Here is a 25,196-nt window from a genome sequence, read left to right on the forward strand (position 1 = left end):
TGACTCACAAATCTAGGTCACAAACCCAATTCCTAGGCTATATATGAGTAACACTGAAAACAAAATTATTCAGAAAAGTTAAAAATAAAAAGATGAACAAAGACATACCAGGAAAAAGCAAAACAAAAAGAAAGTGGCTGTTGTAATAAAATATTAGAGAAGGTAGAAATCAGGCCAAAAAGCAATAATAAAGGCACTTTTATAGTGTCAAAGCATAAAAACCAAAATGAAGACGTAACAGCTCTGAATACCTCTGTACTAAACAATGGAGCAACAATATTGATAAAAGCAGAAATTATAGCGGCACAAGGAGAAACAGGTGCAAACAGTAGTGGAAGACTTTACTTCATTTCTCTCAGTCCAGGTCAGATCAAATGGACAAAAAAAAGAGGTATATTTCTGCTTCTGGATATGATGGAATTCATGGCAGGAAAATCCTCCCACTGAGAGCTACAAAATCCAGATAAACTTTTTAAATCATGTTTAGTAAGGTATCAGAGAGCTGCAAAAGCAAACTACTGGAGGGACTAAAATTCCAGAGGTTGAGAGACAGAACATTTGTAAAGTTGCCGAGAATTGGCAGTTGACTATTCCAAGAGGTATTTGCCAGTTCTGAGCATGGGCTGAAGACTGAGGATCTAGGCTAGGTCCAGACAGAAGGTCTCTGCTGGGGAGACAGAAACAGCTTTGGGTGGGCATTCAGGATTGGAATGCCAAAGTTGGAGACCTAAGATCTGGTCTCCCCCATCAAGGCACTCAGCTAATTCTAAAGATGTGCATGGTGGGAGATGAGAGAGCTAAGCTGAAAACCACTGAAAAGCAGGGCAGAAATTCCCATAGTTCTTGGCACTAAGGAGACCCAGACCTACTGATCTCTTAACTGAAACTCTGAAGGGCCAAGCCCTAGGTACAGGGCAAACAAGCAGTAGACTGAATCTTACCCAAACTGCAATCTAACCTCAACCCAGACCAGTCTCTGATTGTATTACAATGAGTTCCCCCTTCTTCCACTCTGTTATCTTAAAGAAAATTTTGAACTTTCTCCATTGAAAGTCATCATCATATGGAGGCTCTTTTTTCTTTTTCTTTTTTTTTTTTTTTTTTGGCCTTGCAGGATCTTAGTTCCCTGACCAGGGATCAAACTGTGCCCCTTGCAGTGGAAGCATGGAGTCCTAACCACTGGACCGCCAGGGAATTCCCGGGCCTCTATTTTTTTTTTTTTTTTTTTTTTTTTTACACAATTTCCAGTATTAAATAAGAATTACTCAGCATGCAAAGATAAGAACCATATGACTAATTATCAAGAGAAACAAACAAATACACAGAGGGGCTAGGGAAGGAAAAGATCTATACAGAGTTTTCCCTAAGTGCATCTTAGAACTAGGAGCAGAGGAAACAGCCAAGCTCCCCCATCCCGACCTCCCAGCTGCCATCCTGCAACCATATGAATTTCCTGGAGTTCTCGCAACTTTTAGCTTCCCCCCCTCTGTCAGGGGCAAGGACCACTTGCCCTTCAAAACTCCTTTTTCTCTTCATAGCCTAGCAGAAGGGGGGAAAAATTATATTCACAACAAGAGACGATAGAGGTTTAAGAATATAAAAACCTAATCAAAAATCACAGTTATGGCCACCTCCACCCCCAGAACCAGTCAGCAGTTTCTCAGTTAACTACTTTCAAAATTTCAACTTGTTTTTGCTCCTTAAAGAGGCATTTACTAAGTGTCTTGTCTTTTAGCTCCTCTATGATTGTAGTTTCCTAAAATTTTTATAGCGTGATATGAGGCACAGCTGTACTATTTTTCAAGAACCATATTACCTTTGAAGAATATAGCATTTTTGCAAATAGAAAACAACATAACTTGGTTTTTAAAATGAAGTATAAAATAATTTCTACATAGTTCCCTCTTTTTCCTTTCTGTTTCTAATTCTGAATTACAAGGTAAAAAAAAAATTTTTTTAACTAAGAATAGAGACAATTCTCCTTTTATAAAATATCAGACTCATGTTATGAGGACAAAATTTCCCAAGGCAGCCAGGCCTCCCTCTACCCTGTTCTACAGATAAAGAAACTCCTAACAGGCCAGTGTGAAAATCAGGAGCTAAATGCAGAGACTCAGATTTTCTAAACTTACGTTGTGTAAAAAATTACCCTTCTCCTGCCTGAGCAACTTTGGCTATCTATTAATTAGTAATATCTAATAATAATAATAATACTTACAACAATAAATATTCTGTAAAACAGAAATTCTTGTGTTAATGGCTAAGTCCATTAACAAATGGGGAATGTGAAACTGTTCTTTGATGAGATATTACTATGACACTTTGGCATAATTTCTAAAACCAAAAATATAGTCATTTACTGTTCCTCCTTTTACTTTGATTTTCAAAAAAATCAAAACAGAAATTGGCAGTTTTCTGAGAGTCCCAGGCCACAAAGTTCATCTGCAATTTCGGAAACAAAAATAAAGATAACCAAACGATTGGTATTTCCAAGTTGTTCTTGAACTGCTATCAAGCTTTCAGCTTCCAAAGGAAGAAACACTTCTAATACTTTTGTTCCCTAAAATACTAAAAATTTTAAAATCCAAGTCATCCTGCAGCAGTTCTTCTAGCAGGCTCATTTCATGAGTTCGGTAGAGCTGACCCACTGAGTCAGTGTAACTCAAGATAATGCCTGAATATGTCAAAAATCAATTCAGCCATGGTTTCAAATGGTGCTTTATGACAATTAAAATATAGCCTATAAATTACACCATGCCTTTTCTTTTATAGAAAGTTTTGCATGTTAAAAAATAAAGCTAAAAAAAAAATAAAAAAAATAAAGCTGACTAAAAATTAAGATAAATGGTAGTACTTGAGAACAAATGCCTCACGTCTATAAACACGATGTAAACTGAATCTGAGCTACAGATTTTGTCATATCTGTTTTTAAATATAGCTTAGTTTGAAAGTAGAAAATCTAGACTATTTTAGGGAAATTTGGGTATCATAGGCAGTCTTCAGTTTCAACCTATTGTAGAATCTTGGGGTGGGGAGAAATCTTGGAGATTACCTAGTTCTGCCTCATATCAGATGTCAGCATTCTATTTCCTGCCAATCCAGGGTATATTATTTATTCATAGTACAAAGTATAGGAGAGTTTTTGTAAAGTGTGTTAGTTACCTACAGCACCATAACAAACTGTCACCAGACTCAGCAGCTAAAAACAACAACTGTTTATTGTCTCACGGTTTCTGAGAGTCAGGAATCCAGGAGGAGCTTACTTGGATGATTATGATTTAGGGTCCCTCATGAGGTTATAGTCAAGCTGCCAGCTACGCCTGTGGCCTCGGAAAACTTGACAAATTTGAAGCATCTGCTTCCTAATTAACGCATGTGTCTCCTGGCAGGAGGCTTCAGTTCCTCACCATGTGGTCCTCACCGTTGGGCTGCTCATGACATGGTTCCCACCAGAGAACATGGAGAAAGGAGGAGAGAGAGATAAAACACACCCAAGATGTAAGTCATAGATTTTCATAACTTAATCTTGGAAGTGGCATACCGTAACTCCTACATGCCATTGTTCTCACAGTCCAACCATGGGACAGTGTGAGAAAGAACAACCCAAGGGATATCAAAGTTCATTGGGGGTCATCATGCAGGCTGGCTACCACAAGCAAAGAAGAATCCAACTGGAGTCACACAACTCTAGTTCCAAAGTTTAGGCTGTACCATATTCTTCAAATCTTGGTTGAAAAGAGAGGCTGAAGGCCTGTCAGAAGCAGGCACAATGAGAAAGTAAACAATCTTCTTATTTAACTTGTCTCTACCTTCAGAGAATCTCTGGCGATAGTGCCCAACCACAACCCCATGAAGGGGCTGGCCAGAGGGAGTGGCCTGGAGCACCCGCTGTAAGGAGGGCTGAAACCTCACTGGGACACACGGGAAACATGGTTCCAGGAAATGAACCTTTCCAAATACAACTCCTCCTTTAACTAGGAAATGAACACTAGTCTTGTTCCCACCAAAGTAGACAACACCCTCATGAAAAAATAAATACTTCTTGCTGGCATCTACCAATGTCGAACATTCTAATTTATGTGAAAATGCCCCCAATCCTGGCACCACCTAGCTGAGGGTTGTCCGACGTCAGCAGCTGCGGAGAGCTAAAAATTAGGAAATTGAATTTGTAGTTTTGGTTACTGGGAATGACCAATATTAGGTTATCTGGCTTGGAAAATTGTAATAAATGCATAAAGTTTCTTATTTTGAAAATAGAAGTATATGATTTTTATTAATAAAAAATCAGTTTCTCCCCAACTCCACCAAATAAATACAGCAAATACTTAAAGTATTTAAATAAAGTACTTAAATACTTAAAGGGGAGATGAAATTATTGGCCTCCTTTAAATATTTGTTTGGAGCTTCCCTGGTGGCGCAGTGGTTGAGAGTCCGCCTGCCAATGCAGGGGACACGGGTTCGTGCCCCGGTCCGGGAAGATCCCACATGCCGCGGAGCAGCTGGGCCCGTGAGCCATGGCCGCTGAGCCTGTGCGTCCAGAGCCTGTGCTCCGCAACGGGAGAGGTCACAACAGTGAGAGGCCCGTGTACAGCAAAAAAAATTTAAAAAAAAATATTTGTTTGTGACTGTAGCCAGGAAAGTAAATAATTAGATTTTAGGTGGGATATATTGAGTCCTCCTGAATTCTCCAATGTAGTTATTACCAGAGTCTTCTTTGGGGGGCCCTGGTACCAATGATAAACCCACTGTAAGCAAAACACTCTGCTAGGTGCTGGGGTTTCAGGAGTGAGGAAGACACAGATTTGGCTCTAACAGCTTATATTGCACATTATTTGATTATAAGTGGGATACATGATTCAAAGTTGACTTAGGGGCCCTTGGACCAGAAAGGCTTCCATAAGGAGTAATATTTATGTTCCAAAGTGAAGATGAAGAGGAATTTATCAGGTAAAGGACAGAAGGGAAGAGGAGAAAAGAGCATCAGTGAGCCTGGAGGGAGATGAACCCAGTGAATTGGAGGAAGAAGGCAGTGAGAAAAGGATGAGAGAGTTGAGGTAGAGCCAATCACTCAGGGGCTTTGGGGCCACGTTAATGATTTTATCTGCATCCTTAGAGCCGCTGAGAGGTCTTAATCTCTCAGGTGAGTGATACAACCAAGATTTGCATTTTGAAAAATCATTCTATCTTGTGACTAGGTAAGGGCAGGGAGGTGGGCATAAGAGTGGAGTTAAGGGGTGAGGGTCAAGCTGCAGCAGGAGAGAATGACTGCAAAGGGGGAGAAGTGAGGGGACCATCCTCACTCACTAGGCAGTGAGAATGGTGTGTCGCTCTTAACTAAGAGCTCTGTGGGGGACACAGGTACCCAGGAGGCCTTGCTGGGTAGTTCTCATCCTCCCCAGGTTTTCCCTTCATGCCCAAGGAAGCCTTTTGGAAAAAAAGTCTCCATGAGGTCACTCCTGCCTGAGTTGCTCTCAGCTCCAGGCATATTCCGAACACTCTGGGAAGCCGCCAACTCCTAGCTCTTGAGAGGCCCCCGTGTACTTGTGAAATCTTTTTTCCAAATTAGGTGATCTCCAAGGTGAACTTCCTCTCAGGTACCCTGCAGGGAGCATGTGCACTCGCTCACCTCCCCACTTGATGTCAGAGCCTTGTACACCTCTCCTCCCTCTGCCAGCACTGCTGTCTGCCCCAGACTCTCCTGCTGCCCAGCCACTCAGAGTTCTGTTGCATACACACCTCTACAGGATCAGCCACAGTTGCGCCGTTTATGCTTCTTCCTAAAAACATAGTCCAACCTTTTTTTCATTGATTTTGTGGCCTTACTCACAAGTGGGCTGTCTGAGAAGTTTCCAACCCACTTGTACACTGATCTCGATGGAGAGAGTGAAATGGGGACAGGAAGGCTTACCATTTAAGGCTTATCTGAAATGATTTTTTTTTTATAGATAAAACACATGCATACACACATGCATACATACATACAAATGCTGGTGGTCTCTGATCACATGGCTAAGTTTTCCTTGATTTCCTCCATAAATTTATTACAATTTTCAGTCTCCCCTGCTGAATAGAAAACTGGACTGTAATTCACTCTATTAAATAAATGACATAATTTCATTGTTTTCTTTCTTTAGAATTTTCACTGATTAACAATTTACTGGTTCAGTGTGGTCTTAACATAAATTAGAGGTGGGAAGGAGGAGCTTATTGTCATGCTGGGTAAACATCTGAGAATCAAAAGGCCAGCGCTTACCATTCCACTCCTAATTTGATGGCAGCCCATCAGAAAATGGCTCCACCTCAGGCATTTTTTCCTTTCCTTCAAGGTCCTGATGCGGTTGAATGACCTTGCTTTTTCAGAGCTTCTGCAGCTCTTATTTGGACACCTTGGTTGGGGGCTCTAGCCCCCAACCACTCCCCAGTCTTTAGCTGTTCCTGATGAGCCCTTGCTACCCTCCCAGACCTATGGTCACCTTGCTCCAGGTCCCCAGGAGTCAGGAAAACACACACTGATGGGTTTTAATCACCTGCTTTAGCACCTCCACATTTCAGAAAACATTTCACACAGAGGAGTTCAAGATCCTGGGAATCAGTCCGCATTTATTTTACAGTACATTCATATGAGTTCCTGCCTTTCCAAGGTAATCATATCACATTCAGGTTAGCACTGCTGGTAACAAAACTGTACAACTACCCTGGCTTCAAAAACAAGATAGGATGATACACATTAACACTTCTTTCCCTTTAATACTGCAGAAGACAATACATCACAAAAATAAAATCACATGCCTTTTACAGTCCAGTGTGAAGGCATGTTACTTATGTTAAAATTAAACCATTTGGGACATGAGGAGAAAAAGAAGAGCTTCAAAGCTTACGATGTCTACAGTCTCCCCCATGCCATCTTTCTCTTCTAACCGCCAGCTGGCACATTCAGCATCAATGCCTTGGGAAGAGGGGGCAGAAGAAAGCAGGGGATCATTTAACTCTGAAACTCATGGCTTCTTGGGCTACTTCTGTAAAAAACTACTTAAATAACCTAAAATTCTAAAAAGAGTTCATATTAACAAGGGATGGTAATATAGAAAGCACCTGGAGAAAATTCCTCCAGTGACTGATGGAAAATATAAGCCGCAAACATTTCACAAAAACGGGCAACTGTATCATATCCAGAAATATATTAAATTCTGAAAATTCACTTTTGCTTTACTGAATGAAAACACTGTGACCCCTGTTCTGGTGTTGAATCAGTTCAGAAAAACAGCTGTAACCTCCATCTGCGATATTTATCATGGGCTATCTTGCATCATTACCATGTCAGAGTGCAGCTGACTGATATCCCCAACCCTTGAAAAATATAAGAAGCCAAACTGAGCTATAATAAAAACTAGGACAGATTAGATAGGAGAAAATTCAGATGTGTGAGAAAGCAAGAAGTAAGATTTACTTGGGTCTTTTTCCTAGATAAAAAATATTGTTACAAAATGTTTTGGACCCGGGTCCAACACAGCTGGAATGATAAGTTACTGAAAATGCAAGCCCCCATCCAGAAAGACAGTGTGCTTATGTAGCACCTTTCTCATAGAAGTCCAATGTGCTTTAGTATAACTGTCAATTAATTGCATAATTAAGTGAATGATTCAGAATATACTTGGACTGATTGTTAATTCCAGTGATGAAAAGAGTCCCTGCCACTCGCTGCCAAGAAATTTTTGAGTCCTGAACTTATTAGGTTATGAATGAAATCGATATTCATATAGGCTGACTCAAAAGAAATACCACCCCTTTCAGGGCTGAAAAATATGATGGAAGAGAGAATAAGACACTTCTTAGGAAAGCCACATCTTTAGGAAAAAACACCTTATGAAAAACCAGAGCCAGTGCATATTGTACAACCCCTGAAGAAAACCCCCAGCAGCAGTGGAGAGCAAGGGGAGCAGTGATGATTTTGAAACCAGAGTGACTTGTAGCTAACGTCCTAACAGTAAATTCACATAGTGAAATGCAGAATAAGTCAACATATAGCCAAGGTTTACATTTATCTAGAAATATGTTTTATGCCTTAAAAAAAATTGCAATGCACTCCAAAAAAATTTTTTCAGATAATTCATGTACAACAGAAGGCACTGTTATTAGCATAAATCCATTGATTCTGCATGGCAAAACCTGAGACGTGCAATTCCATCCAATCCTCTAAAACCACCTTGGTCATTCATCCTTTGGAGCATATGCTTTGTCCTTTGCAGTCCAATGATTTTGTTGTTCTTTAATTTCATACATTACAGTAGCTGCTTAAAATATATATTTCAGGGTGAGAAAGGTCAAAGGGGATGCAGGGGTGGAGAAAGGTGATGCCGGACGCCAGGCAGTAACTGGCACAGCAGGTGGCACAAAGAGTAGCCCCGGCTCCCCTTGACCCTCTCCTTCCGGCTGACGTACCACGTAGCGATGACATTTGGTCGGTTGATCTTCCTTCTTTCAGTTGTTGGTGGGCATAGTCCCAAAGTTAAATGCAGAGAGGACTCCTTTGTTTTCAAAGGTGAAGCCTCCCTGTTGTTCAATCTTCTTCTTTGCCTCTAGCATTTGCCAAGAGAAAGGGGAGAAAAGAGAGGAGTATTTAAGGTGACAAAGTTGGAAATAACCTCAAAGGGGCCAGATTCTTTAGAGTTAGTACTGTGAAGGAATGTGAATCGTGGTATTAATTATTCTGCCCAATTGAACATTAGCCTTTAATAAACCCGTGTCAGTAAGTACCATCGTCTTGGTGTCTGGGGATGTGGAACCAGCAGATATGGAACACACGGATACAGAGGGCCCACTGCACCACACCATCTTAACAGGGGACACAAGCATCCTCAGATTTTGGTATCCAAGGCAGGTCAGGGAAACAATCCCCCCCACACAGATACCGAAGGAAGACTGTAGTTATATTTTCTATCTTGGAAAGACTATTTGCTAAAACTGAGCAAAATAAAAACAAGGCTCAAAGCTAGTGTCTATTGCTGAAAGGGCACACTGCCTTCTCACATCAGGAGGGCCGATACAGAATCTGTACAGGACTTAAAGCCTAAATCCAAGCAGAAGAAGCTGGGTTCTAAACTCTAGATTCCTATTCCATGATGTTCCCCACTAAAATACTTTTGTAATTACAAAATCTTCCACTAATTTTCTAGGAGTGACCATAACAACGTCTGTGTAAAACAATTTCTCCAGCTCAAAAACTGAAAATCAACGAGAATCACCAACACATAAAGCCCAACAAATAGAAATGGAGGGTATTTCAATTTCTAGGAATACAAGCGCCCTGCAAGAATTCATAAAATGCTTTTGACCCATCTGTTGTTTAGATGTTTAGATGGGTGACCCAGCTGATTAACTCTCCCTCAGCAAGATTCATCCCAACCTTTACATCTTACCTTTGGCTCCAAAATAGGATAAGGGTGTGAATAAGAACACCACTAAAGACACATTAACACATGGTGTTTCACAGAGCTAATATATCATGGATGATTAAAAAGATCATACAATAATGGTAATTCCTTATTATCTTGAAAGGTTGGCCTCTAACAATTTTTAGAACAGTATTTAGGTGCCACCAGGCTCGTAAAATAAAAGCTGAATACGGGCACTCTGACACATGCACTCCGATCTAGAAATCATGCTGGCTGACCTGCTACCGTCCTTCGGTGCTCGGCCAGTGTGTACACCTCCTGTAGCGCCCTCCTCTGATCCTCACTGAGCGGTGCCATCAGCAGTTGGTACCAGGCAGCATCCCGATTCTGCACAGCTGTTGTATTTTGGGGGTGTGTTGAGGGAGAAGGAAAAATAAAGGAGTCCAATGACAATTACTATTTCAGAGAATAACTAATAACACAATCAGATTACAATGAAATGATCACAGACAATAGGTGATAAAACTTATTCCAACAAAGGACTACTCCTGAGTACTCACTTTAGTACTCGACCTACGTGGGGCTATAAAGGAAGGTTGGGACATCACAAATCTGTTTTGCCTAGTTCTCTGCTCCCTCCCCATCTCCTCTTCTTCCTGGGTTTTTACAAACTATGAATGTTGCCTAAAATCCAGATCTTGGGAAACACCTTACTCACTTGTTACCATTTTCCTCAGGAATTCTCATGCTACCTGCTCCTTCAGCATCACTTCTATGCCAAAAACTCAAATTTGTACCTTTAGGCAAAACTGTTCCTAAGCCTCCTGGTCTTTTACTTTGGATAGCTCACCTCAAACTCAGTACAACTGTAACCAAATTTAACATTTTACCTCCCAAACCCTCCTTATCTCCCATTTCCATCACTAGTTCTATCAGTCTCCTAGTCAACCACTGTAAATGCCTAACATCTTTAATCATGCTCTCTCCACATCCAATTCTGTGCTGCTTTCTTGATGTCTTTCACTGATACGCTTTGTCCCATCAAATGCCATCCTCCCACTCCAGGGCCCTATTACTCCTAAATCAATAAAGTAATTTCCTAACGCTTGGTTCCCGAGTCTAGCCCCCTTCAGTTCTTTTTGGACATCATCATCAGATAATATACCCCTGAAGGAAATTATCATATCCCCAAGGTCACCTCTTTACAGAAAAACATTCAAAAACACTCTAATGGGAAATGGGATAAAGACAATCTCAGTCCAGAATTCAAGACTGGGGGACTTCCCTGGCGGTCCAATGGTTAAGACCCCTGCTTCCATTGCAGGGGGCACAGGTTCGATTCCTGGTCAGGGAAGTAAGATCCTGCATGCTGCACGGCCAAAAAGAAAAAGGAAAAAAAAAAACCCACCAGATTTCAAGGCTGGTACAATTTTACTACTTCATAGAGACTTTAAGCAGTGGTCCCTATATGCTGACTGAGCCAAAGCTGGCTGCCTATCTCTTGAGGAGCATTTTCAAAATACATATGCTGAGATCCCACTCAAGACCTAAGAGCTTCTTTGTTGCCTATGATGCACACCCAGGTCTGGAAGTAACTGCCTTAGAGCGTACCCTCCACATTCCAGTCTCCACATTTACACTCTTATCTTCCTCATGCTTTGGAATATCATTCCCTGTACTCTCTACCTCTTGCTCCGGCTGAATTTCAATAAATCATAGAGGTGGTTCATTAATGGTATTTGTAACAACCAATACATTGGCATACTAAATAATGCCAATATATTACACTACCATTGCCTTGTTAGTAGCAATATTTTATACACAAGGATGTTCAATTTAATATTGCTTGTAAAAAAGAAAAACCCTGGAAATATCTTATATGTCCATCAGTGGAAATAAGCTAAATTATGGTATTACCAGAGAAATATGATGTAACTATAAAACAACCTATTTAGTGGGATTTTTTCATTATAATTTGTTTATAATAATTTTCTAAGTGCTTTCATTGGCTTATTATTTATTTTTAATTCTATAAGTTTTCCATTTATATCTTTCATTCTTCTACTGGGTTATTGGTCTTATTCATTTATAGAAGGCCTTTGTAATCTGTGGGTCTTAAGCCTATGACATGTACATGACAAATATTTTCTCCCAATCTTTGAATTTCTAGTGTCCTTTGCTGTACAAATTGGTAAATTGCTTATGTAGTAAAAATTTACTCTCTATTGGACTCTGTTCATTCACATGGGGATTCTGAATTGCTAATAAGTTTATGCCCACAATTTTTAATTTTTTTTTTTTTTTTTTTTTTTTTTTGCAGTATGCGGGCTTCTCACTGTTGTGGCCTCTCCCGTTGCGAAGCACAGGCTCCGGACGTGCAGGCCCAGCGGCCATGGCCCACGGGCCCAGCCGCTCCGCGGCATGTGGGATCCTCCCAGACCGGGGCACGAACCCGTGTCCCCTGCATCGGCAGGCGGACTCCCAACCACTGCGCCACCAGGGAAGCCCCAATATGGCCACAATTTTTAAGCAACATATGTGAGATACTTCATTCTGCAAAAATCCTTATCCATTCATATCTAGAGGATGAACAATATATGCAGATACTCTTGCCTGTAATTACTTTTGTGAGGATACCCTGCAGCCTCACCCTGCCACTTTACAACGATTAAGGTTGCTGGGATTGGGTGATGGATGTTATACTATTTGCTCTCATTTTGTGTATGTTTGGGGATTTCTATAATTAAAAATAAATTAAAAATTTAAAGGGAATCTAAACCAATTTGGGGGAAGATCCCAAAACAACTTCTAATAGATGGAAATGAAAAACATATCTGAAGATTCAGGGAGTAACAACATACTCAGCAGGGCTTGTGTAAAAAATTGATATTCATCCACACTATTGTCAAGGTCCAGTGGAGTGCTGAATCCCTCAAGGGCAGTTTCTTCCAATACTTCTTCATCCCAGTCATCATCATCTTCCTCCTCATCTTCACCTCTTCCATTATTTGACTGCATTGCTTGAGCAGTTACATTCGTCTCCTCTTCATCACTTGAAATCTCTTCTGTGAATCCATTATTTATTTAAAAGGAATCAAACACATAAGGACAAAATATAAATTCCATAAAGAAAATAAAAATAATAAATGACATTCCAGAAATGGAAAAATGACCAAATAATTTTATGTAAAATTATAAAAATAAACCTTATCTTTACTGTAGTTGCTAAACTGAAAATGACTTTATCCTCCTCACTCAAAACAATTTCTATCTCTAAAGATGAACATTATTACTGTTTCACTATGGCTGCTCCACATCCATTAATATATACTATTTAGCCACAGATTCCCAAATTAACTTTTTTGTCAAAAAAGACATAAAATGATTATGTATTCAGTGCATGTGTTTTAAATAACAATGACCTACCACTGAGAATTTGAGTCTCTTAGCAATTAACTAAGTTGATTATGAACTGCTCGGAAATGCTCAAATGAAGAGGTCATTTCTGCTAATAGAAACAGAAAAATATAGAAATACAGAGGAAAAATAATTAGCTATATGTGGGTTAAAAAAATTGAAAGCTGAATTGTATATCCCCATAGATTCAGTTTCTATTTTCAGGGCTGGTCTGTTCCAAGCAGTTAGTCCAGTATTATAAATAACCGGAAGACAGTAAATGCAGAACGAAATCAACCTAAGAGGAGAAACCTGGAGTAAACCCAAAACAGGCAATATTAATCTAAACCTAGTTCTATAAAACGCACCATACTGAAGCACCTGGATTCAACTGCAAGGTAGTTTTAGGGATAATGCAAGAAACCATAGTTTTGACCACATATATGGAAAAAATATATATATATACACATATACATATATATATATATATATATATATATATATAATATGTAGAATAACAAAGACAGCAAGAGAAACCTTCACTGGTTAATCATCCTACACCTCAGTAGGAAATTCAACAAGAAAGTCTGGGAAATTACTAGAAAATTTCCCTCAAGTCATAATAATTATAACCCATTAGAGAGCAAAGCGAGAAATTATAAAGAATGCAACATACTGAAAAAAATTCTGTGATTGTTTGCATATATTTAGCAAAATAAACAATTACAAGAGACTCACTTCAGAGCTAAAGACACACACAGACTGAAAGTGAGGGGATGGAAAAATATATTTCATGCAATGGAAACAACAAGAAAGAAGGGGTAGCAATATGCATATCAGATAAAGTAGACTTTAAAACAAAGGCTATAACAAAAGACAAAAAAGGGCATTATATAATGATAAAAGGATCGATACAAGAAGAGAATATAACATTTGCATCTAAATATATAAAACAAATATTAACAGACATAAAGGGAGAAATTGACAATAATACAATAATAGGAGGAAACTTTAACCCACTTACATCACTGGACAGAAAAATCACATGGACCATCCAGACAGAAAAATCAATAAGAAAAGAGTAGTCTTAAATAACACATCAGACCAGTTGGACTTAACAGGTATCTACAGGACATTACATCCCAAAATGGCAGAATACACATTCTTTCATGAATGTGTATTCCATGTGAACATGGAACATTCTTCCATGTGAACATGGAACATTCTCCAGGAGACAACACATGCTAGGCCACAAAACAAGTCTCAACAAATTTAAGGGGAAAGAAATTATATTAAGCATTTTTTCCGACCACAGCAGTATGAAACTAGAAATCAATTACAGGTAGAAAAATGGGAAAAACATAAACATATGGAGACTAAACAACATGCTACTAAAACACCAATGGATGAATGAAGAAATTAAAGAGGAAATCAGAAAATACCTTGAGACAAATGAAAATAAAAACAGAACTTTCTGAAATCTACAGGACACAGCAAAAGCAGTTCTAATAGGGAAGTTTATAGCAATTCAGGCCTACCTCAAGAAACAAGAGAATCAAAAAACAAACAACCCAGTCTGAAAATGGGCAGAAGACCTAAATAGACATTCCTCCAAAAAAGATACACAGATTGCCAACAAACACATGAAAGAATGTTCAACATAAATAATCATTAGAGAAATGCAAATCAAAACTACAATGAGGTATCTCACACCTGTCAGAAAGGCCATCATCAAAAAATCTACAAACAATAAATGCTAGAGAGGGTGTGGAGAAAAGGGATCGCTCTTGCACTGTTGGTGGGAATGTAAATTAATACAGCCACTGTGGAGAACAGTATGAAAGTTGCTTAAAAAACTACAAATAGAACTACCATATGACCCAGCAATCCCACTACTGGGCATATACCCTGAGAAAACCATAATTCAAAAAGAGTCATGTACCAAAATGTTCATTGCAGCTCTATTTACAATAGCCAGGCCATGGAAGCAACCTAAGTGTCCATCATCGGATGAATGGATAAAGAAGATGTGGCACATATATACAGTGGAATATTACTCAGCCATAAAAAGGAACAAAACTGAGTTATCTGTAATGAGGTGGATGCACCTAGAGACTGTCATTCAGCGTGAAGTAAGTCAGAAAGAGAAAAACAAATACCATATGCTAACACACATATATATGGAATCTAAAAAAAAAAAAAAATGGTCATGAAGAACCTAGGGGCAAGACGGGAATAAAGATGCAGACCTACTAGAGAATGGACTTGAGGATACAGGGAGGGGGAAGGGTAAGCTGGGACAAAGTGAGAGAGTGGCATGGACATATATACAATACCAAACGTAAAATAGCTAGTGGGAAGCAGTCGCATAGCACAGGGAGATCAGCTCGGTGCTTTGTGACCACGTAGAGGGGTGAGATAGGGAGGCTGGGAGGGAGGGAGACGCAAGAGGGAAGAGATATGGGGACATATATATATGTATAACTAATTAACTTCGTTATAAAGCAGAAACTAACACACCATTGTTAAGCAATTATACTCCAATAAACATGTTTAAAAAAAAATGCAAAAAAAGGGCTTCCCTGGTGGTGCAGTGGTTGAGAGTCTGCCTGCTGATGCAGGGGACACGGGTTCGTGCCCCAGTCTGGGAAGATCCCACATGCTGTGGAGCGGCTGGGCCCATGGGCCATGGCCGCTGAGCCTGCGTGTCCAGAGCCTGTGCTCTGCAGCAGGAGAGGCTGCAGCAGTGAGAGGCCTGCGTACCGCCAATAAATAAATAAATAAATAAATAAATAAAACAAGAAATGAAAGAGGAGAAATTACAACTGATATCACAGAGATACCAAAAAATCATAAGTGAATACTAAAAATATTTATATGCCAACAAATTAGACATCCTAGAAGGAATGGAAACATTTTTAGAAACATACAATCTTCCAAGACCCAATCAGGAAGATATAGACAATCTGAATAAAGAGATCACTAGCAGTGAAACTGAATTCATAATAAAAAGACTCCCAGCAAACAAAAGTCCAGGACTGGACAGTTTAACATGAGAACTCTATGAAATGTATAAAGAAAAGCTAATACCTATTCTTCTCAAACTATTCCAAAAAACTGAAGAGAACACGCCCAAGTTCATCCTATGAGGCCACCAAAAGCAGACAAAGACACTACAAAAAAAAGAAAGTTACAGGCCAATATCTCTGATGAATATAGATGCAAAAATCCTGAACAGAATATTAGCAAACCAAACTCAACAATTTATAGAAACGGATGGTACACCACGATCCAGTGAGATTTATTCCAGGGATGCAAAGATGATTCAATATTCACAAATCAATCAATGTGATACACCACATTAAAAAAAAAAAAGAAAGGATAAAAATCACATGATCATCACAAGAGCTACAGAAAAAGCAGTTGACCAAATTCAACATCCATTCATGACAAAAACTCTCATAGAAGTGGGTATAGAGGGAACATATCTCAACATAATAAGGGCCATTTATGACAAACCTACAGCTAACATCATACGCAACAGTGAAAGCTAAAAGACTTTCCTCTAAAGATAAGGATACGCACTCTCGCCACTTCTATTTAACATACTATTGGAAATTCCAGCCACAGCCATCAGACAAGAAAAAGAAATCAAAGGCATCCAAGTTGGAAGGGAAGTAAAACTGTCACTATTTTCAGATGACAAAATACTATATACAGAAAACCCTAAAGTCTCCAATGAAAAGCTTTTAGAACTAATAAATGAATTCAGTAAAGCTGCAGAAAGAGAAAGCAAGAAAACAATCCTGTTTAAAATTGCATCAAAAAGAATTAAAAACCTAGGAATAAACTTAACCAAGGAGGTGAAAGACCTCTACTCTGAAAATTATAAAACAATGATGAAAGAAACGAAAGATGATACAAAGATATCCCATGTTCATGGATTGGAAGAATATCACTAAAAAAATCCATACTACCCAAAGCAATCCATAGATTTAATGCCTATCAAAATACCCATGATATCTTTCACAGAACTAGAACAAATTCTTCCTAAAATTTATATGGAACCAAAAAAGACCCTGAATTGCCAAAGCAATCTTGACAAAAGAGAACAGAGCTGGAGGTATCATGCTCCTTGATTTCAGACTATGCTACAAAGCTACAGTAATCAAAACAGTATAGTACTGGCACAAAAACAGACACACAGATCAATGGAACAGAATAGACAGCCCAGAAATAAACTCCTGCGTTTAGGGTTGATTCATCTATGACAAAGGAGGCAAGAATATACAATGGGGAATATCAGTTTCTTCAATAATAAGTGGTGCTGGGAAAACTGGACAGCTACATGCAAAAGAATGAGATTAGAACATTTTCTCATGCCGTGTACAAAAATAAACTCAAAATGGATTAAAGACCTAAATGTATAACCAGAAACCATAAAACTCCTAGAAGAAAAGCAGAACACTCTTTTTTTTTTTTTTTTTTTTTTTTTTTTTGCGATATGCGGGCCTCTCACTGTTGTGGCCTCTCCCGTTGCAGAGCACAGGCTCAGGACGTGCAAGCTCAGTGGCCATGGCTCATGGGCCCAGCCACTCTGCGGCATGTGGGATCTTCCCAGACCAGGGCACAAACCCGTGTCCCCTGCATTGGCAGGCGGACTCTCAACCACTGCACCATCAGGGAAGCCCCAGAACACACTTTGACATAAATTGTAGCAGTATTTTGGGGGGGTCTCCTAAGGCAAAGGACACTAAAGCAAAAATAAACAAATGGGACCTAATTAAATTTAAACGCTGTTGCACAGCAAAGGAAACCATCAACAAAATGAAAAGACAACCTATAAATGGGAGAAAATATTTGCAAATGATATGCTACAATAAGGGGTTAATATCCAAAATATATAAACAGCTCATACAACTCAATGTCAAAAAACTAAATGACCCAATTAAAAAATGGGCAGAAGACCTGAATAGTCATTTTTCCAAAGAAGACATACAGGTGGCCAACAGGCACATGAAAGACGTTCAACATTGCTGATCATTAGAGATATGCAAATCAAAACCACAATGAGATATCATCTCACCCCTCTTAGTAAGAATGGCCATCAACAAATAACAAATGTTGGCAAGAATATGGAGAAAAGGGAACCCTTGCACACTGTTGGTAGGGATGTAAATTGGTGCAGCCACTACGGAAAACGACATGAAGATTTCTCAAAAAACTAAAAGTATGATCCAGCAATTTCACTGCTAGATATATATTCAAAGAAAACAAAAACACTAATTCAAAATGATACACACATGCCAAAGTTCACAGCAGCACTATTTACAAAAACCAAGATAAGGAAGCAACCCAAATATCCATCAACAAATGAATGGATAATGAAGACGTGGTGAGATATGTGATGGAATATTACTCAGCCATAAAAAAGAATGAAATCTTGCCATTTGCAACAACATGGATAGACCTGGAGGATATTATGCTTAATGAAGTACGTCAGAGAAAGACAAATACTGTATGTCACACTTATATGTGGAATATAAGAAATAAAAGAAACAAATGAATATAACAAAACAGAAACAGACTCACAGATATGGAGAAAAAACTAGTAGTTACCATTGGGGAGAGGGAAGTGGGAGGGGTAAAACAGTAGAATATTAAGAGGTACAAACTACTAAGTATAAAATAAATAAGCACAAGGATATATTGTACAGCACACAGAATACAGCCAACATTTTATAATAACTTTAAACAGAGTATAATCTATAAAAACAGTGAATCACTATGTATGTTGTACACCTGAAACTAACATAATATTGTAAATCAACTATACTTCAATAATAAATAGATAAATAAAGTTATGAATTGTTTATTCCTAGAATTTTCCATTTAGTATTTTTAGACAAATGAAACGATGAAACCAAAATTGTGGTAAGAAGGGACTACTATAATTAAGTCAAACAAACCCAAAATATTTGTTAAACGTGTTAACAGGCCAAGAAATGTACACCTGTTTAATGTTTCCAAATAGACTAAAACTCAAAGAAAACACATACTCAAATCACAATCAATTCTAGCATTCATTTCAATTAGAACACTTTACCATTTTCTTCCATATCAGCTTTCTCTGCTTTTGAGCGATCTTCCCGGTTTACCAGTTGTTTGGTAGCACAGACCTGCTTTAGGCCAAGGAAAAGGAAAAGAATTGAGGGCACAATCTGTCCCACCACAGCATCTACTCCAGGAGGTCGATTTTGCAGTTCCAAAAGAATACTCAGTCCTATTATACACATCTTCCGGTCATGATGCCTACAAATTATAAAGGCGAAAAAAAATGTGCACATGAGAAATGAGAACAAATTCCGAAGAAATTACAAAAAGAAATGTCCAAGGTGTATTCTAAGGTTCATTCACTGGAGTTACACAGAGGTATCTCCATTTTGTACTATATGAAATCCTATGTAAATCAACTTTTGTAAACCAATTATCATCATCAAAGAGCTATGGGAGTCTGCAATTAATATGGGGAATCTTGTGTAATATCAATTTATGATAATACAAATGCTGTATCTGGGCCTTAGCGTAACAACTTTTATTTATTAAATAAAACAAATAAATTATTTATTAACAACTTTTTATTTGTTAAACAAGAATACCTGTATACGATAGCATAAAATTCCTATCCAATGGAAAAAATGAGAAGTCCCTTAGACTTTGTCTTCATTGGATTGGTCTACAAGGTATCTTGGCACTGTATACTAACCCAGGTGCCAAAAGTTCCTCCACAAACTCAGCATCTAGTAAGCTGAATGTAATAGCTATAAGTAAATCATTAAATGTCCTGTTCTGTAAAACAGGATAAGGGAAATTTAATTCTGAAGGAAAAATGTTTGACCAATATACATTACACACATTTTTGTATGAATGTTTCTTCTAAATTGTTTAAAACTAAAAATACTAAGAATTAAAAGATTTTCTATATTAGTATAACACTTAAAATTGCAGGCATGAACAAAAAATTCACTGGCAGGGATTCAAAATGAGAGTAATATCCAATGACAAATATATTACTAGCTTCTATTATTCTTCATTATTTCCATTGCTTGACTGATTCAAGTTACTAATGTCAAAGTATAGTATACTGTAACAGGGACTGTGCTTGACCTGGTGACTTTCTCATCCATGTAGCCTCTAACTAGCAGTGCACACACCAGGTGTCAAATGGATCATAGTACAGGAGATGATTATCGAGTGGGGCTCTGAAGAATCCAAGGGAGCACAATTCAAGCATGCCCAATCTATACAATAGCTGAGATGGATTTTCTATTTTTGGAAAATTGCTTATAGATGCTACTAACTATAACTGTGAATGACTAAATCTCTACTCTCTAAATCTTTGTCAGAGATAACTTTAAGCACAATTTCTTTTTAAAGTATGCTCTTCCTTTCAAAGCTTTAGTAAGAAATCTACATCAGGGACAAATTCCAGTCTCCTACAAGTAGAAAAATTAGAATACACATAGCAACTTATAAATATGCTCCCCCATTCCTTTTCTACCATCCTAATTCAAGCCCCTCCATCATCTCCCCACCACTTGGCAATGTCCTGACTACTCCTGTTGAAATTATTTTCCCCTCAGTAAATTTTTCTAAATGATATCTTACAAAACTTAAAAAGAACACTAGTTATTTCTAATGTTTTGAACAAATTAATCAGCATTTAGCTCAAATTCTAGCACAACAGGGTCACTTATATGTGTTGGGTCACTTGAGGTGGGCCTATAACTACTACTTAGGATCTCACTTTTCCTATGCTGGGAAGCTAGGAGAGTGCTTCACAGAAAGCCAAACTCTCCTACCAGGGTAGGACCAGGACTACAACTAACAATCTTCTGACCTCACATTTGAAAACGGGCTCCATTGAAGTCTTTATATCTTTACCAGACCAGTACTTTCCTTAGAAACATGACTCTATTTAGAATGTTGTTACCCATAGACACTTAGTAGTCATGGAACCCAAGTGGACACTTAATTCTTGTTGCCTAGAGATATAGCAATACACGTAAGTCAAAAACAAGCGGGGAATGGCTATACCTAATTTTCAGAGCCTGCGTTCTTTCCACTAGATTATACTGCTGAAACACATTCTTAATTCTCTAAGAATTTAATATTATGTTAACAATGCACTAAAAATAATTCTTAAAGGGCTTCCCTGGTGGCCCAGTGGTTGGGAATCCACCTGCCAGTGGAGGGGACGTGGGTTCGAGCCCTGGTCCAGGATGATCCCATGTGCCGCGGAGCAGCTGGACCCGTGCGCCACAACTACTGAGCCTGTGCTCTGGAGCCCGCGAGCCATGGCTGGTGAGGCCCACGAGCCTGGAGCCCATGTTCTGCAAGGAGAGAGGCCACTGCAACGAGAAGCCCGTGCACTGCCACGAAGAGTAGCCCCCACTTGCGGCAACTAGAGAAAGCCTGTGTGCAGCAGCGAAGCAGCCAAAAATAAATAAAAAATAATAATAATTCTTAAGATATAAAAATTATTTCTTTATATGCTATTATATGTACATATTAAAAAGTCAACTTTCCAAAATAGAAATGTAGTGTAAAATCGAAAAGACACATACATACCCAAGAAAACAATCTGTATCATTCATCCACTGATTTATAAACTGTACAGTTACAGGTCCAGGGTTGTGAGGCAACTGAATTCGTTCTAAAGTATGTAGCAGCAAATCAGGGTTGTAGTACAAGGCAGCAATTGCAACCTGAAGACACATAGTACGAAGCTCACTAGTTTTGACTCCTCGGGTTAATCTCTCCAAAACAAGTTGAACAAAGAGTGGAATGCACTAGAGGAAAAAAGAAAAAGAGAAATCAAGTAACTTTTATAGAAAGCTGAATGTTGGTAAAGTGTTATCAATAAATCAGATACTCTTAATGACAGTGAAACGTTTGCTTGTTTAAATCATTTTTAGAATTATTAAACCTAGAGAGCTTAAATGGCCAAAAAGAGGTCCTACAGTAGTGCCAAAACGTCTCCTTCCATTTTATGTGAAGATTACATTTAGTTGAAGATTGTTCTACAAGAGTCCACACTCAAATGATGGCAATAATCCAAATGTAGACTTAGTCACTTCCATGTTTGAGTTAAAATGACTAGGGTGGAATTTTTCTTTGATAAATCATATTGGAAATACAGTTGACCCTTGAACAACGCAGGTTTGAACTATATGGATCCAGTTAAATGCAGGGTTTTTTCAATAGTGAATACTGCAGTACTACACCATCCACAGTTGGTTGAATCTGCAGATAGGGAGCAAACGTGTATACACAGGGCCAACTGTAAGTTATACGTGGATTTCTGACTGTGCAGAGGGTCAATGCCTCTAACTCCTGCATTGTTCAAGGGTCAAGTGTAAAAAAAAAAAAAAAAATGAGACTAAAAATAAGCATGATGCGATCAGAATTTCTCTTGAGAAAAAAAAAAAAAAAAATTCCTAAAAAAGTCATAGGGATGTAATGAACGACATGGTGGCTAAACTTAAGAATACTGTATTGTACATTTGAAAGTTGCTAAGAACGAGTAGACATTAAAAGCTCTCATCACAAGAAAAAAATTTTTTTAACTATGTATGGTGATGGATGTTAACTATACTTATTGTCATGATCATTTCACTGTATATACAAATACTGAATCATGTTGTATACCTGAAATTAAGATAATTTTATATGTCAAATATATCTCAATAAAATTTTTGAAAAAGAAAATTCCTGTTGGTACAAGTAAGAGACTGAAGAAAAATAGTGGATTTCATACATTAAAATCCTATGACTCCAATTCCAAAGTGCAATATTGTTTAATTTTATTAGAAATATTTCCTAACAGTTACTTTCAATTAAAAGGGATGGGCTAACTGTGGAAAACAGATGGAGATTTCTCAAAAAAACTAAAAATACTACTACCATATGACCCAGCAATTCCACACTTGGGTATATATCCAAAAAAACAAAAACAAAAACACTAATTCAAAAAGATACATGTACCCCAATGTTCATAGCAGCATTATTTACAATTGCCAAGATATGAAAGCAACCTAAGTGTCCATCAACAGATGAATGGATAAAGATGTGGTTCTCACACCAGTCAGAATGGCCATCATCAAAAAATCTAGAAACAGTAAATGCTGGAGAGGGTGTGGAAAAAAGGGAACACTCTTGCACTGCTGGTGGGAATGTGAATTGGTACAGCCACTATGGAGAACAGTATGGAGGTTCCTTAAAAAACTACAAATAGAACTACCATACGACCCAGCAATCCCACTACTGGGCATATACCCTGAGAAAACCATAATTCAAAAAGAGTCATGTACCAAAATGTTCATTGCAGCTCTATCTACAATAGTCCGGAGATGGAAAAAACCTAAGTGTCCATCATCGGATGAATGGATAAAGATGTGGCACATATATACAATGGAATATTACTCAGCCATAAAAAGAAACGAAATTGAGCTATTTGTAATGAGGTGGATAGACCTAGAGTCTGTCATACAGAGTGAAGTAAGTCAGAAAGAGAAAGAAAAATACCATATGCTAACACATATATATGGAATTTAAGAAAAAAAAATGTCATGAAGAACCTAGGGGTAAGACAGGAGTAAAGACACAGACCTACTAGAGAATGGACTTGAGGATATGGGGAGGGGGAAGGGTAAACTGTGACAAAGCGAGAGAGAGGCATGGACATATATACACTACCAAATGTAAGGTAGATAGCTAGTGGGAAGCAGCCGAATAGCACAGGGAAATCAGCTCGGTGCTTTGTGACCGCCTGGAGGGGTGGGATAGGGAGGGTGTGAGGGAGGGAAACGCAAGAGGGAAGAGATATGGGAACATATGTATATGTATAACTGATTCACTTTGTTATAAAGCAGAAACTAACACACCATTGTAAAGCAATTATACTCCAATAAAGATGGAAAAAAAGAAGACGTGGTATATATACACAATGAAATACTACTCAACTATAATAAAGAATGAAATTTTGCCATTTGCAGCAACATGGATGGACTTGGAGGGCATTATGCTAAGTGAAATCAGTCAGACAGAGAAAGATAAAAACTGTATGATATCACTTACATGTGGAATCTAAAAAATACAACAAACTAGTGAATATCACAAAAAAGAAGTAGACTCACAGATACAGAGAACAAACTAGGGGTTACCAGCGGGGAGAGGGAGGGGGAGGTGCAATATAGGGGTAGAGGAGTAAGAGGTACAAATTATTAGGTATAAAATAAGCTACAAGCATATACTGTACAACATGGGAAATATAACCAATATTTTATAATAACTACAAATGGAGTATAACCTTTAAAAATTGTGAATCACTATATTGCACACCTGTGACTTATACAATATTGTACAGTAACTATAGTTCAATTTTTAAAAAGGGATGGGCTAAAATGATTTGTGTAAAATAAAATTCTGAGGTCTTAATATAAGTTCATTTTTAAATTAAACTTTAAAAATCAAAGTTTCAGGGGAGAATGGGATGAATAGGTGGAATACAGAGGGTTTTTAGGGCAGTGTAGTGAAACTAGTCTGCATGATACTATAATGGTAGATACATGTCATTATACATTTGTCCAAACGTATAAAGTGTGTACACCAAGAGTACACCCTAGTGTAAACTGCAGTCTCTGGGTGATAATGATGTGTCAGTATGTTCATCAGTTATAACCAATGCACCACCCTGGCGGAGATGTTGATAATGGGGAAGGCTATGCATGTGTGGGGTAAGGGGTACAAGAGAAATCTCTATATCTTCTGCTCAATTTCTCTGAGAGTCTATAACTACTCTGAAAAATAAAATCTATTAAAAAATAATCAGAGTTTCATGTAAAAATTTAAGACAAATTCAATATGTTTCCTTTAGTAAGCCAAACTGTAAGTACATTAGTATCAGAAGAATACTAGACTTGTTTAGGATAATATATAATATCAAAACACATGACTACATGTGGAACTTTTAACATTGAGATTTTTATAAAGAAATGACTAGTCTGATTAACTATTGATTTTGTCTCATATTCTGATATAGAGCATATATAGGACATAGGCTCTATTAAAAATTATTACTACAGTTAAATAATTATTGTGAATCAATGAAGCCAAAAGAAAATGTAAACTAAGTTTGAAAAACTTTTTGATATGTTTTAATAACAAAGCTTCATTTTAACAAATATCTACTATTACATGCAAAGCCATTAAGAATACAAAGAAACTTTGAGGTTTCAAAATTAGTAAAACTAAAATTATCCGTTTATATTAAAATAAAGTCAATTATGGGGATTGATTATGCAGAATACCTCCATATACCACTATGGAGTGATCTGCAAGATATAT

General features: G+C 38.0%; 1 protein-coding gene across 2 annotated transcripts in view; it reads right to left on the bottom strand.

The window, feature by feature from the left end:
* Positions 1–6,580: 6,580 nt before the first annotated feature.
* The window catches only part of IPO8 (importin 8), a 70,765-nt gene continuing 52,149 nt past the window's right edge, over positions 6,581–25,196 (bottom strand). For both annotated transcript variants that reach the window (XM_067696060.1, XM_067696059.1), the window contains exons 21-25: positions 21,420–21,640; positions 18,895–19,100; positions 12,254–12,457; positions 9,671–9,787; positions 6,581–8,576 (exon numbers count right to left, since the gene is read on the bottom strand). In XM_067696060.1, the coding sequence (XP_067552161.1) occupies positions 8,479–8,576; positions 9,671–9,787; positions 12,254–12,457; positions 18,895–19,100; positions 21,420–21,640 (846 nt within the window). In that variant the 3' untranslated portion in view covers positions 6,581–8,478. The remainder of the gene's footprint in view (positions 8,577–9,670; positions 9,788–12,253; positions 12,458–18,894; positions 19,101–21,419; positions 21,641–25,196) is intronic.

This window comes from Pseudorca crassidens, chromosome 11 (assembly GCF_039906515.1).
Source record: "Pseudorca crassidens isolate mPseCra1 chromosome 11, mPseCra1.hap1, whole genome shotgun sequence".
NCBI classification, from domain to species: Eukaryota; Metazoa; Chordata; class Mammalia; order Artiodactyla; family Delphinidae; genus Pseudorca; species Pseudorca crassidens.